Here is a 15,328-nt window from a genome sequence, read left to right as displayed (position 1 = left end):
GGCCTCTCACTATCGCGGCCTCTTTTGTTGCGGAGCACAGGCTCCAGACGCGCAGGCTCAGTAGTTGTGGCTCACGGGCCTAGTTGCTCCGCGGCATGTGGGATCTTCCCAGACCAGAGCTCGAACCCGTGTCCCCTGCATTGGCAGGCAGACTCTCAACCACTGCGCCACCAGGGAAGCCCTCACATTCTTTATTAATTAAATGAGGATAAATACTTAACTTCAAGCTTGGTTGTAAGGATTAAATTAAATAAAACAAAAATGTAAAGTACTAGACAAGAGTTTCTGGTTCAGTGAATGCCCCATAAATGTTATTGCTAGTACTATAATTAAGCAGACATTTTTAGAAATGTTAATCACGTAAACTTAGGCTTGAAGGAAAAAATAAACTACATTAGATTTTACAGGGGAGATTAAGATTATAGCATAGCATTCTCTGCTGAGTCTCTCTTTATTTTAACTTCTTTTCTGCTTAGAATTTCCACACTTTTAGATACATTTACAAAAGGTGGAAGTTTACACCATCGGTTTATATTCGAGGTGACAGGAAGGGTGTCACCAAGCTCCATTGGTAGAGTCTGCTGGTGGGGGAGCTCATACCTCCAGAGCAAGCACCATGGCAAGCCCTGGCTCCATGGTTTCTCCAGATTCAGCCAGATAAATCTATAAATACAAGAGAATGGGAGAGGAGTCAACAAAGCTTTGTGTTTCTGTAGTTGCAATTGGAAAGTAGATGGATGAGTCATGACTGACTTAAAGACTGAGAATGCTGGTTACCAAGTTGGCAATGGGGAAAGCCAAGAGGAAAGCTTGGTGTATATTGCAGAACTACTGCAAGGCTCAGGAAGTAAGAGAACAGGTAACACCGAACACAGGAGAGTGGTTGAAAGATTTTTGTTCAATACATCTCAGGTGTAAAAACTGGAAGTTTGTTCTCTAAAGAGGATAAAACAAAGGCCAAGAGGAATTCCAGGTAGAGTTGAGGCTGTGAGAGCCATAGAGAGAATGATGGATTTACATACAACTGAGTTTTGACACAGATATCCTCCAATTTTTGGAAGTTTTCTTTACACCACTTCGCTTTTCTGAAAGAAATCGGAAGAGGATTTTTGCTTCTCCTAAAAAAGGTGAAAAGCAAAAATAGCGTTCAGCGTTTGTTTTACGTGGAGCTGTTTAGAGGCAGCCCACATCCCAAGCAGTGAGGGGGCACCACTAAGCTCCTTCCTGGGAACTACACTCGGCATCTCATCATCACGCCGCCATAGCTTTGACTGTGTCTGTGAGAATCTGTGCTTTATCTTGATTTATTCTGTGCATCTGTTAGAAGGAGTTGTCCTGAGGTACTTCTTTACTTTATGTCATTTCGTCTTACAGAAAGTTTCATAGGAACGTTCTGCGTTCTGATAGCCAGGAAAACCTGTGTTTCCAGCCTTCTTCCTCTTCCAAACAGTACACTGGAAGAGAATTATCTGAATAATTTCATCAATCCCATCCCCAAAAGGATTTAATGATACTGACACCAGGTGGTACCCATTACAGAGGCCAGTAATACTGCCCTAGTGATGCTGACAGTTAATAAATGTGCAATGCTTCTATTACTCCACTCTTAAAGATGAAAGAACAGGGACTTCCCTGGTGGTGGAGTGGTTAACACTCTGCACTCCCAATGCAGGGAGCCTGGGTTCGATCCCTGGTCAGGGAACTAGATCCCACAGGCATGCCGCAACTAAGAGTTCACATGCCACAACTAAGGAGCCAGCGACCCCCAACTAAGGAGCCCCCCTGCTGCAACTAAGACCCAGCGCAACCACATAAATAAATAAATAAAATAAAATCTACATTAAAAAAAAAAAGATTAAAGAACAGCAAAGGATCACCAACTGTTTGAGAAAAGCTTATAATATGAAAGACAAACACAAAACAGAGAGAAAGAAAAAAAATTGCAGAAACAAAGTTGATATAGACAGAAGAAAAATTCACAAGAAATTATAATTAATATTTCATAGATATTAGACATCAGCAGAGATATTGCATCTATGAAACAAACACATGGTGTTAAAAAAATAGAAGACCATTCAGGAACAACAACAAAAAGCCTTGGAAAGACTAAAAGTATGACAGAAATAGAGCAAATAGACAAAAAGATGGAAAATAGGAGAGAAAAGATTGAAAACGATAGGCCACCCAGAAGGTCCAGCCTCCAAATAATAGGAGAGCTAAGTGGTGAGAGAAAGCATCACATCATAGTTGAATTGGCATCATTTTTTTTCCCTTTCGTAGTGGTACATATTATAGTGTTGTGTCCTATAATTAAAGCTGTCTTAAATTTGATAAAATATGATAACTATTACACACAATGGTTCAGCTGTCTGTAGAGTTTATGTATTTATAGTAAACTTTATTGTACATTTAGACAACAAAACTTCATAGCAGATGGTAAGATATGAAGACAGTATAGTGTGAGTGTGGTATGGGCATGTGGGGAGAGCTGGCTTTCTGTGTGAACATGAGCCTAGTTCTCACCTTCCAGGGTGAGAGGTCAGTAGATAATGTTAAAACAGAAAAAACAAGAAGTAGCAATATAAGCATGATATTTAGTGATATAGAGATCAATACCCAAAGAAGTTAAAAGAGGTGAAATGAGTGCTTCTGGGAATAGGAAATAGTGCCACATGGGTACTATTTTTCACATAGTAGTTTGAATATTTTTCTTTCTTTTTTTTCCCTGGGTTTGTAGTTGTTTTTATATTTTCTCAGTTTTATTGATATATAACTGACATACAGTACTGTATAAGTTTAAGGTGTATAGCATAATGATTTGACTTACATACGTCATGAAATTATCACAATAGGTTTAGTGAATATCCATCATCTCATATCGATACAAAATTAAAGAAATGGAAAAAAGTTTTCCCTGTGTTGTACATTATATCTCTAATATTTACTTATAAATGGAAGTCTGAACCTTTTGACTACCTTCATCTAACTTCCTCTCCTTCCACCCCCCCCCCCCCACCCAACCTCTGGTAGCAACAAATCTGATCTCTTTTTTTATGAGTTTGCTTGTTTGTTTGTTTGTTTTTGAAATATAACTGACCTACAACACTCAGTTTCAGGTACACAACATAGTGATTCAGTATTCTGTACATTTCAAAATGATCACCATGCTAAGCCTAGTTATGATATGTCACCATACAAAGATATTACATAGTTATTGACTATATTCCCCACTGTACATTTAATACCTGTGTGTATTTTGCAACTGGAAGTTTGTATCTCTTAATCTCCCTCACTCATTTCTTTCCTCCCCCACCCCTCTCCCCTCTGGTAACTACCTGATTGATCTCTGTACCTGTAACTCTCTTTCTGTTTTGTTATGTTTGTTAATTTGTTTTGATTTTTAGATTCCACCTATAAGTGAAATTATATGGTATTTGTCTTTCTCTGTCTGCTTATTTCATTTAGCATAATACTCTCTAGGTCCATCCATGTTGTTTCAAATGGCAAGATTTCATTCTTTTTTATGGCTAATATTCCACTGAATATATACACCACATCTTCTTTATCCATTCATCCACTGATGGGAACTTAGGTTGCTTCCATATCTTGGCTATTTTAAATAAGGCTGAAATGAACATGGGAGTGCAGGTATTTTTTCTGATTAGTGTTTTTGTTTTCTTTGGATACATACCCAGGAGTGGAGTTGCTGGATCATATGTAGTTCTATTTTTAATTTTTTGAGGAATCTCCATACTGTTTTCCATAATGACTGCACCAATTTACATTCCCACCACCAGTGCATGAGGGTTCCCTTTTCTCCACATCCTTGCCAACACTTGTCATTTGTTGTCTTTTTGATAATAACCATTTTGAAAGGTGTGAGGTGATATCTCAGGGTGTTTTGGTTTGCACCCTGATGATTAGTGATGTTGAGCCACTTTTCATGTGCCTGCTGGCTATCTGTATGTCTTCTTTGGAAAAATGTTTATTTAGATCCTCTGCCCATTTTTTAATTGATTCTTTTTTTTTTTTAATGTGGAGTTGAATGAGTTCTTTGTATATTTTGCATATTAACTCCTTATCAGATATATAGTTTGCAAATATTTATCCCGATCAGTAGGCAGCCTTTTCATTTTGTTGATAGTTTCCTTCACTGTGCAAAAGTTTTTTAAGTTGGTTGGAGTTACATTTGTTTATTTTTGCTTTTCCCCCACTTTTCTGAGGAGACATATCCAAAAAACCATTACTAAGACCAATGTCAAAGAATATACTGCCTATGCTTCCTCCTGGAAGTTTTATGGTTTCAGGTCCTACATTTAAGTATTTAATCCATTTTGAACTTATTTTTGTTCATGGTATGAGAAAGTAGTCCAGCTTTGATTCTTTTGCATGTAGCTGTCCAGTTCTCTGAATACCATTTTTTGAAGTGGCTGTCTTTACTGCATTATATATTCTTGCCTCCTTTGTAGTAGATTAACTGCTCATATAAGTGTGGATTCATTCCTGGGCTCTCTATTCAGTTCCATTGATCTAAGTGTCTGTTTTGGTGCCAGTACCATACTCTTTTGATTACTGTAACTTTGTAATGTAGTTTGAAATCAGGGGGCATGATACCTCCAGCTTTGTTCTTCTTTCTCAAGACTGTTTTGGCTATTTGGGGTCCTTTGTATTTCCATACAGATTTTAGAATTATATGTTCTAGTTCTGTGAAAAAACCATTTGTATTTTGATAGGGATTGCACTGAATCTGTAGATTACCTTGGGTAGTATGGTCATTTTAGCAATATTAATTCTTCAAATTCATGAGCACCATATATCTTTCCATCTGTTGGTGGTGTCTTCAATTTCTTTCACCAGTGTCTTATGGTTTTCCAAGTACAGGTTTTTTACCTCCTTAGTTAGATTTATTTTTAGGTATTTTATTATTTTGATGCAATTGTAAATGGAATTTTTTCTTAATTTCTTTTTCTGATAGTTCATTGCTAATGTATAGAAGTGCAACAGATTTCTGTATATTAATTTTGTATCCTGCAACTTTATCAGATTCATTGATGAGCTCTAGTAGTTTTTTGATGGTATCTTTAGGATTTTCTACCTATAGTATCATGCATCTTGAAACAGTGACAGTTCTACTTCTTCTTTTTCAATTTAGATATATTTTATTTATTTTCCTTGTCTGATTGCTGTGGCTAGGACTTCCAATACTATGTTGAATAAAAGTGGTGAGAGTGTGCATCATTCTCTTGTTTCTGATCTTAGAGGTAGTTTGAGTGTTTTATATAACAAGTTTTGTAGAATTATAGACTTTTTAAACTATGTGACTATGTATTTTGATTTAAAAAATGCATATTTTGAAAAAGTCACCTAGATCATACCACTGGCTTCAAGGAGATTTTTAAAAAAATAAGTTTATTTCTTATATCTTGCCATGGCATGCTTCTTACATTGGGAAGCTTAATTGTTATGGAAGTTGTCATCAGATATTAGAGTTAGAAAATTTTAGAGCTAGATCTTCTAATTGAACAGTGTAATTTTACAGAGAAGAAAACACATTGAGAGAGGAGAAATGACTCACCCAAGGTCACACAGTACGTGCCAGATTTAGGGTCTAGGGTTCCTGACTCCTGACCCAGTGTTCATTCCGGTTAACTGCACTGCCTCTTGATCATTTGTATACACTTCATTGCCCTGTCTAACTCAGAGTATTAGGGGGCTGTTTGAAACCCCGTGAAATATATAACATTGCTCTCTATTGGATGCTGGCAGGAAGGAAGGGTTCTGAAGAAGTCACACCAGCCACTGAAAGCCAGATCTTGTTGGGAAGTCCTCTATCAATGGTGGGAATACCATGAGACATATACTGTATAAGTCTTGCTATAGTGTAGTTTCAGTAATAAATAATAATGGCTTTGTCAGTAAGGACTGCATTGTAAGAGAAGGATTTATGCATAGTATGGTGAAGATGACGGGTCAGATACCACTAGGTGGGCAGATTAATTGCAGTTTAATGGCCGTTGAAAATGAATTGCCTTTTCTGACCTCTGGGTTCCTCCTGAGGGTCATAGTTCCATGGAACACAGCTGTTGGGGTGAATATAGTCCTAAGCAGAGTCTCTGATACCAAGGGAGGGGCTTGCTTGACTGGCAGGACATGATGCATTCTGAGACCCACCTTCATGTTAAAAATACTATGGTTAAAAGCAGTATAAACCTCCAAATGGTGTAATAGTTTAATGAAGTGATAGCATTAATAAAGAGGAGCTGGCTTTTGAAATATCAAAGTATAAAAATGATGCTGTCCTGAAATATTAAGAAATGTTTATAAGCATCAGAATTTCATCTGATAACAAATACTTTCTCAGGGTTTTTCCAAAAAAGAACTTTTCATTGGAATAACGATCCATATAACTTTTTTCATCATATCATATAGGGTGACCAATTTTACCTATAATATTTAACTATGATTTATATAGCTTTGAAACATTCTAATGCTGTTATGGTTCAAGCTTCATGTCTTTGAAAAATGCTCTGAAACCGACTTCCATAGTTGGACTCTTTGAAAATGTAGGTCTGATTTTTAAACCTATATTTCAAAATCATAGTTTGTCTCTTTCAAAATCTAGTTCTGGTAGTGAGTTAGATTTATGAGTTATTTAATGCAAAAAATGGATTTATGCAAAAATTGTAGATGCCTCCCACCCTTTTGTCCTTGACTATAAAAAATGGAAGAGAGGAAACCGGGAAAAGTAAGATGATCTACAGATAAAATGACTATTTATGTGCAAACAACTGGATTGATAACTGTAAAACAGAACAAGAGCTAGAAGACATAGCTCTATAAACTAGTGGGGTTTTTAAAAATAAAAGGTTACTCTGCAATGATATTTTTAAGAAATGTGCAAGATTTATTTTCAGATCTCATCACATATCTTTTAGTTCACATCAAATCTGTAAAGCTCATCAATCTGGCACTTTTTCAGATCAACATAAATCAGTCTCAGAAAGTAAATAATTATTGAGTTTGAAGCAGAAAGAGTTTTCAACTTGTTGCTGTTATTTTGATAATGCATCTAACTATCTGTATATGTCTTCCTTTACTTTCCTTGCTGCACAGGTTTGCCATCAGCAAATTTGGCTGCACCTAACCTCACTGTGGAGGAGGGAAAGTCTATCACATTAACTTGTAGTGTTGCAGGCGATCCAGTTCCGAATTTATACTGGGATGTTGGTAATCTGGTTTCCAAGCACATGGTAAGGCTTGTGTTTGACTGTGCATTCATAGAGATGAAAGTGTCTCAGAACTTGAGATTGTATTAACCTAGTGAAAATCATTTAATATTTGATAGGGCCACATAGAGAGATTTACAATGAGTTTTTGCTGTGCATTTACTTTCTAACTATTCTTACTTAACAAAGGCTAATGCAGGTTGCATTTTAGTTATTTATACCCCATAGATTGGAAAGTCTGTAGGTCTCTAGTAAGCTTTTTATGTCACTGTGAGCAAGGTGAGTGACTCTCCTTGTGGTCTTTTCCCTCGGAGGAAAGTAGGTAGGAATTCAAGGATTAAATCAACTTCACACATTAAATAATTGAAATCTAGAGAAATAGAATAGCTTCTGATTTACTCCTTTGCCTAAGCCTGATTAAGCTAGAAACTTTTTTCTAATGTTATAGATGATTTTCTGCAGTTAGGGGAAGAAACCCCAAATCTTGTTACTTTGGGTTCATTCCTAATCAAGATTATTTTTGTCTGTTAATTCATTTGTAGAATGAAACAAGCCACACACAGGGCTCCTTAAGGATAACTAACATTTCATCTGATGACAGTGGAAAGCAAATCTCTTGTGTGGCAGAAAATCTTGTAGGAGAAGATCAAGATTCTGTCAACCTCACTGTACATTGTACGTAATCAGATCAGCATGTGTTTTTAATAGCAGATGATTGTGGATACACCTACATTTGTGGTTGGGGCACTCTGGGTGCTGCTTTAGTGCATTAAAAAAGTATATGCAGTGTTTTGTGTATCCTTAATTAAGAAATATTATCAGCCCCTTTCACTTGTCCTATTTCTTCTAATCTCTCTTGTTCATACGTTATCTTTAAGCTTCTTTTTTGATTTTAAGCGTGTCCTCTTGTGCCTTCCCCTGTCTTGCCTTGATAAAACATATTTTGAGCTGGTTATCCTCTTTTTGTTAATAAGTTGTAGTTTAAATTCTGATAAACCAGTTTCTAAATTTTTTTTCTCTGTAAAAACAATATGAACCTTTCAAGTTGTGATACCTAAAGTACTGAGCTGGCTGTTCACAAACACCTAATTATACTGTTGATACAAAAAAAAATACCCCATTTGTTTGACATCAAGCTTCTGTGGGGAATTGGAGGAGTCCTACTTAAATGAATGAAAATTATTATCACCTGCAAAAAAACTTTTATAACTGTTTTAAATTTCTCTCTACTGAAGACATACGATATTAATGTTTCTTAAGCATATGTGCATTATTTTCCAGTATTATAAGCAATACAACGTATAACTTAACATTCCAGATTGTTGCATTCAGTGTGAACGGTGTACGTATTCAGTAAAAAATACATAATCTTCACGAGTGGAAATTCTGAGCTGCCATGGTATAAAGTAACAAGGTTTTACTCTGTTTGGATTAGGATTTGGATGAGAAAAACACGAGTGTGCATGTGTGTAAGTATGAATATGCATTACACACATGTAGGCACAAGGTTTGATACACTGGTTAACATTCACTTATAACACACATTCCGTATGTGATTGTTGGAGTGAATGATTGAAATCACCAACCTTTTGTCACTGTCAATACTACCCCGATGCCCAGAAGGTCCTGGACTCATAATTTCTCATCATTTTGACCCACATGGAAGCTTGAAGTCAATGTCATCCCCAAACACATGCAACCAGTTTCCAACTTTATGTCCTTAAGTCAACACCTCACATAAAGCTCATTTGAGTGTGGTGACAGGAAAAAGTGAGGCCTAGGCATGGGCACCTGGGCTGGTAGGAGGAAGGTAAGTATTGTCCCTGCCCCATCGTGGTCCTTGTGTTTGTAACACAGACCTATAAGTAAGGGCACTCCCATTCAAATTTTTCTCAGTTTAGGTTAATATCTATGTAGTCTCCATGGTCTGGAGAATTGGCCTTGTCTATCAAAGTTTAGATAACAAGTAGAAGGAATAAGTGATTAAGAATATTAGCAACTGAGACATCCTTTGCAGTGATCCCACTCAGAGTGTATTTGTTAGCAGGCTATGATTTCCCCTACTTTGTGGGATGAACGTATACAACCAGGAAGCAGTGCAGGAGGGGAAGGGCTACTGGATTAGGTATTAGGAGATCTGGATTCCTGTTCCAGATTTTCCTCACTCAGTAACCTTGACCAAGTCACTTAACCTTATTGCCCTTGGGTTTCTTCATCTGAAAAATGATGCTATTAGGTCTCAAAGGTCTTTTCCAGTCCTTGATTTTATAATTATCAAAGTCAGACCACATAAAAATAAACAATTATGAGGGATTTTAAATACCTTCACTCAGGATAAGTACTCTGTTTAAAGATGCTACTTGATAATGTTTGTTTCCCCTAAGAATAACGTGCTTTATACTTCAGGTTAAAATAATCTCTAGTTTGTTTGTTCAGGTTTAGATAGGACCTCAGACATTTAAAGGATCAAAGCTTTGATATCTCCAATTCCAGCAAAAATGGGCTGTAATGTAATGAAAAGTAGTGCTTTTAAAAAGAGTTTCCTATTGACCATCGGCAAAAAATATTATCAATTAATCAGACTTTATAATAGTCAATCAACATCGGTAGCAACATTCATTGCATTGACCAGTTTTATTTGTTTTAGAAAAGTTATGCAAGATCAGGGCTTCAGGCAAGATTTCCAAAGTCATTTTTGTCGTTATTTGTATTATTTAGTGAAGTCCTGTAAAAAAAGTGTTCCTCAATGTTTTGGTGATTAATCTCCATAGTATCAAAGGCATATATATTAGAAACCAAAGCCAACTTCAAATGAATGCTTTCCACTGTCAGAAATCTCAGGGATCTGTTTGGAGTTGGTTCTCCCACTGAATAGATGTGAAAATGACTACAATGCATGGGCTTTAAGCAGAGCAGGGAAAGGAGTCTCTCTGAAGCTCTCTGTAGAAGTTAAATCAACCTTGATGATGATACAAAATATTGATGGATTCCAGAGTTGTGGGTCATGTGTTTTCTTAAACCAAACAATGGTTGAATAAAAATCCCCTATTGATGACACAGAGATCTGGAGATGGGGAGAATTCTGAGCTTTCTGATGCTATTAACTCTCTCTTTTTCAATTTAGTTGCTCCAACTATCACATTTCTCGAATCTCCAACCTCAGACCACCACTGGTGCATTCCATTCACTGTGAAAGGCAACCCCAAACCAGCGCTTCAGTGGTTCTATAATGGGGCAATTTTGAATGAATCCAAATACATCTGTACTAAAATCCATGTTACCAATCACACGGAGTACCACGGCTGCCTCCAGCTGGATAATCCCACTCACATGAACAATGGGGACTACAAGTTAGTAGCCAAGAATGAGTATGGGAAGGATGAGAAACAGATTTCTGCACACTTCATGGGCTGGCCTGGAATCGATGACGGTGAGTACCTGATGATTTTGCATCTGGGGGGAAGATAGGGTGTATCACTCAATTACTGACAACCTCATGCCAAAGCCAAGTCCAGGGGCAGGGATTCATACTCTTGCCATGGAGGTGATGGGGATGAATAACTTTGAACAATACTCTGATAAACACACATTATTTTTCTCTCGAGTGTTACATGAGATTGTGTACCCACAATGGCAAAACCCAAACAAATCTGTGAGTGGGCGAACTGTATTTGGTTGGCTCATGAACTAGTTAAGATATATTTTCTAGTCCCTTATCCATTTGGGACTCAGAATCCTGCTCTCTCATCCATGGATGAGAAACTAGTGTCGTGGAATGTTTTGCTTACCTGGGCTGACTGAGTTGTGGCATCCTTTGATGGGATCCTGAATTGTTTTTCTAGGAGTGGTAAAAGTTCCAATCTGACCAATGGTTTGGGTTGGGAAAAGGATGGCTGACATCAGGAGTCCGGTACATGGTCAGCAGAAGAATTTCAGTGGGGGGGAATTACCTCCTCCAGATACTCTTGCTCAGTGAAGTATTCTTACTTGCTTGATTGTGTTGCCCAAATACCTGCTACTATTGTAGAGACTGAGCCCTGTGTTTGGATACTGGGACCTGTACATGATTAGAATTCCTCACCGTAACAGCCCCGAGTTAATCAAAGCCACACAAAAAGAGCCTTGCAGAGGGGAAGGGAAAATAGAAACTTGGAGGCCCATGGGGTCGGGGCTGCTTGGGCAGCATGTACTAGTGTGGCTCGCAGGGCAGCCACATGGACAAAGGCGATGGCTGCAAGCCACCTTCACCAAACGAGAATGCAATAATTCTCATTACACAATACATCTTCCTGTTATCCTGGTATTTATTCAACAGCTTTTTAAATGCACAGGCTTCCTCAGTGTGCTCAAAATGTGATTTGAATTATATAAGTTTGATTTACAAACAGCTTTTCAGGAGCACATAGAACAAGCTATGTTTGGATGACTTACCCAGACACCCTGGCAGTTGTTGTCTGTTTCATTAAATCTTCCTCTTAATTGAGAGTTCAGTTGCTTGGCTACATTTGCTGTAGTAAATCGCTAGATTGCTATGTTCCTTTTCCTGCATGTTTGGAGGGATAACAGCTTTATAGTTAAATCCAGAGACTCTGCTTTTGGGACAAGTGTTTTTTGTCTGTTTTTAAATAAACTTTTGATTTGTGAATAATTTTAAATATACAGAAAAGTTGCAAAGATGGTATCCAGAGTTCCCAGATACGCCTCACCTTGTTTCCCTGATGCTAACATCTTGCATTACTTACATTTGTCAAAACTAAGAAACTGACATTGGTACGTTACTCTTAACTAAACTTCAGACTTTATGTGAATTTCACCAACAACTGACTTTTGAAACAGCTGGAGGTGAACTTGATTCCAGGGTGAAGGTCTGGTGTTGAAAAGTTTTAGAAGTGGTCTGTGTGCTTTGATATGAGCACTGTTCTGTCAGTGTAAAGCCAGTAGCTTCTATTTTAGATAGGATTTTGATGTATTTTCTTTTGAACATTTCTGTATGGTACCAATATTTGGTAGAGCTTAACTCCTCTTATCTCTGTGGCCTCATTTTTATCGATCACTTTTGTTAGTTTTAACTTAGCTAGTGATGGGAAAGAATGGTTTTCTGGCATAAGAATATCTTGGAGTCTCTCAAATATTCCCTTAAAAGGAAATATTTATTTATCTAAAACAAAAATTAAGCCACATTTTATAAAGATGTTCTCTTCTCTCCTTTTTATTTTTTCCATTTTCTTGTTCATTTATTCCTTTTTATCAGATTTTCAATGTAAATACGGCTTTTAGAAAAGTCTGATTTTTTTTTCTTTTTAAGTATTTACTCAAGGACCAGCTATCAAAGAGTAATAAATGAAAGTGGAAATGAAAGAGACTTGGCCCTGGGTGATAGTGGATATAAATGGCCCATATGGGCCATAAACCAGTTTGGCCAATTAGAGTGTGACCTTACTTGGCTTTGTGTGATAGAATCTTTGTGGGCATTTATGAGATTTGTAGCTGTAACCCACAGATAATGGCTTTTCTTAGAATTGATTTCTTTTCCTCTTAACCCTCTTTAAAACTAAAGGAAAATAGACAAATAGCATATATATATATGTAATTTCCCTGCTGGTCTAAATGTACATTCCAAGTTAAGGACATCAGGTCACATTTGGATTTATAGCCCTTCAATATTTCTGCTGTCATCTTATAGTAATTGCTCAAGAAGTTTAGCTCCCACAAATCTTTATGATAAGAAGTTTCAGCTACTTTTTTTTCCTAGTTGTTTTGATGAGATCCCCTTTTTTCACACTGGGAATTTCTGGACTTCCCAGGAAGCAGGCAGCCTGGGATCCCTGTGAAGCTGGTCGCATCACCGTATGAAGCCAGAAGAATTAAAATGGCTGCTCTTTCATCCTTGGGCGTGTGTGTTCCTCATTCAGCTCAGAACTGAGATTTCTGTGAAATGGTCACTTTGCTTAGGAATTCACTGGCTATTTGGAGATAGAGAATGAAGCGTGTTGAAAGAAATTAAAACAGAAATAAAAACAAATAAACAAAAAGTCCCTGATAAAAGAAATGCTGGGTGAGCATGGAAGAGGATGGCTGACTGAACCTAGTGACAGTTCCGATTGCCTCTCGCACAGCACGGTGTGGAAACGCAGGATATGGTGGCAGACACTCTGCTTTCCACTTGGAGCAAGGATGGGGCAGAGAGACACCGAGCCAGCATCAGCCGGGCCAAGAGGGTGCCATCGATCACGTGTGAGGTTGGGAGGAAGGCAGTAAAGATCCCCATATAACGTCTCTCCATGGGACCTTGCAGAGTCTGACACCAGACACCAGCCCCAGCCAGGGTGCCGTGAGGAGGGACAGGTGTTATGAGGTCTTCGGATGTCAGCAGGACCCGGGTACCATGCCAGTGCTTTTTCTATCTGATCATCACTGGCAGCCTGGGTAGCAACCGAGAAAGGGAGGAAAGCCTTTCCCAAACTTCAAACACTAGATCGATTGTTTCGGATCCCATGCTTAGAACTGAACTCTGCTCTGGTCAGTTTCGAGTTGTGTCTAAAGCACGACGTGCAGTGCAATCTAGAGAACGGTGGTGTTTATCTTTCTAACACGCGGAAGAGCACAACTGGTGACAGTCAAATTAATTTCATTTTGTTTTGGTTTTCCATCGGCCCTTTGCAATTTAGTCAGTAAGAGTAACCTTCTTGGGTTCCTAGAGCAGGAGCTTCGCACTCTATATTGCACGTTAGAATCAACCGGCGAGTTTTAATTGTTGTTTTATCTTATTTCATTTTTTAAGACACATTCCTGGGGCCCACCTCTGGCAATTCTGATTCAGTGGCTCCGGCTTTGGCAGTTTTCATCTTTGAGATTCCCAGTGACTCCAATGTACAACCAAGTGTGAGAGTCACTGGTCTGGATGGGAGCTCTGACCCAAGTAAGATTTTTTGGCTCATTGTTGAGTAACAGACAATCCTTTGGTCACTTGAGGTTGCAGACAAAATCTCAACTGAGAAACAGGATGTCTCTTCTGAGTTAGAAACCAACTCTGGACTTGCTTTGAGGGTCAGTCTCCTCTCCCCTCCCGGTTCGGGCTGGCAGCATGGGGGCGGGGGCTGGAGCTCGCTAATGAGGTGGAGGGGTTGGGCTAGGGGGACAGAGGGCGGGGAAAGTGTGCTGGCTGGCGGCTCTGTGCTCTTGGGACCTGGCGGTGTTCAATGCCGATTCACCGATCTTGTTTCCTGGAGACCTTTGTGGAGATTCCTCTCTCTGCAGCCCCCTCTCCTGCAGTTCCCACGACATAAATGCATTTCGGTTCTGGCTGCTGGAAGCACCTCCTTCCTCAGCACCCAGGAATGCAGCTTTGTGCTTTTGGGGTCCCTCTGGCCCTCTGGACTCCCCGTGCAGACTTCCTACTGGGCTGCCTCCATCTGGTCCACAGGGAACCCTAGTGATCCCTTGTCCTGACATTTCTGGGTGTACAGGTGGAACCCAAACGTACCACACAGGTGGCCTGAGCCTTCTCTGGCAGAGCCAGACGCTTGTCCTCTGAGCCTTTCGCCTACAGAGAACACAGGACACGTCCTCAAGCACAGCCAGTGGAAGCCCCATGCTGGGGTGCTGACGATGGCAACACTTCTCCCCAAAGAAACTTCTTTATAAGTCCTTCCTTTTTCTCTCCTCTCTGGGACCTTTTGAAGTCTCAGCGTGAATCAGATGTTTCAAAGGACAATGGATTCAGTTCTCAGCCATTTCCTTTGTGAATTCAGCCTGTGAGTGTCTCATGTTCACTTTGGTGTCGGTTACTAAGGCAGGAGAGTCTTGCTTAACATCCTGTTGTACTAGAATCCTAGGATTTTGAACAATTTGTCAGATCTCTCTGGAGGTTTAACAAACAGAGGGCGCTGCGCTACCCACCAACAGGCAATGAAACAAAGCCCTTTCTCCCAATAATAGAAAACACTGCAACCACCCATAAAATGATAAAAGATGAAGAAACACTTGGGCTTTCATTTCTGTCCCCTGCTTCTGTTGGTGGTGGTCTTCACCCTGGCTTCTAATTCCCAGGGATGTCCCTGTCCCGCTATTGGGCAGGATCTACTCATGAAAGGCAGGAAGGA

The 15,328-nt window shown here is 39.0% G+C and overlaps 1 protein-coding gene across 5 annotated transcripts in view; it reads left to right on the top strand.

The window, feature by feature from the left end:
• The window catches only part of NTRK2 (neurotrophic receptor tyrosine kinase 2), a 369,930-nt gene that overhangs the window by 47,821 nt on the left and 306,781 nt on the right, over positions 1-15,328 (top strand). For all 5 annotated transcript variants that reach the window (XM_059924515.1, XM_059924514.1, XM_059924516.1 and 2 more), the window contains exons 6-8: positions 7,114-7,250; positions 7,769-7,901; positions 10,351-10,656. In XM_059924515.1, the coding sequence (XP_059780498.1) occupies positions 7,114-7,250; positions 7,769-7,901; positions 10,351-10,656 (576 nt within the window). The remainder of the gene's footprint in view (positions 1-7,113; positions 7,251-7,768; positions 7,902-10,350; positions 10,657-15,328) is intronic.

The sequence above is a fragment of the Balaenoptera ricei genome, chromosome 6 (assembly GCF_028023285.1).
Source record: "Balaenoptera ricei isolate mBalRic1 chromosome 6, mBalRic1.hap2, whole genome shotgun sequence".
Lineage (NCBI taxonomy): Eukaryota > Metazoa > Chordata > Mammalia > Artiodactyla > Balaenopteridae > Balaenoptera > Balaenoptera ricei.
This window is presented reverse-complemented; position numbering and strand designations above follow the sequence as displayed.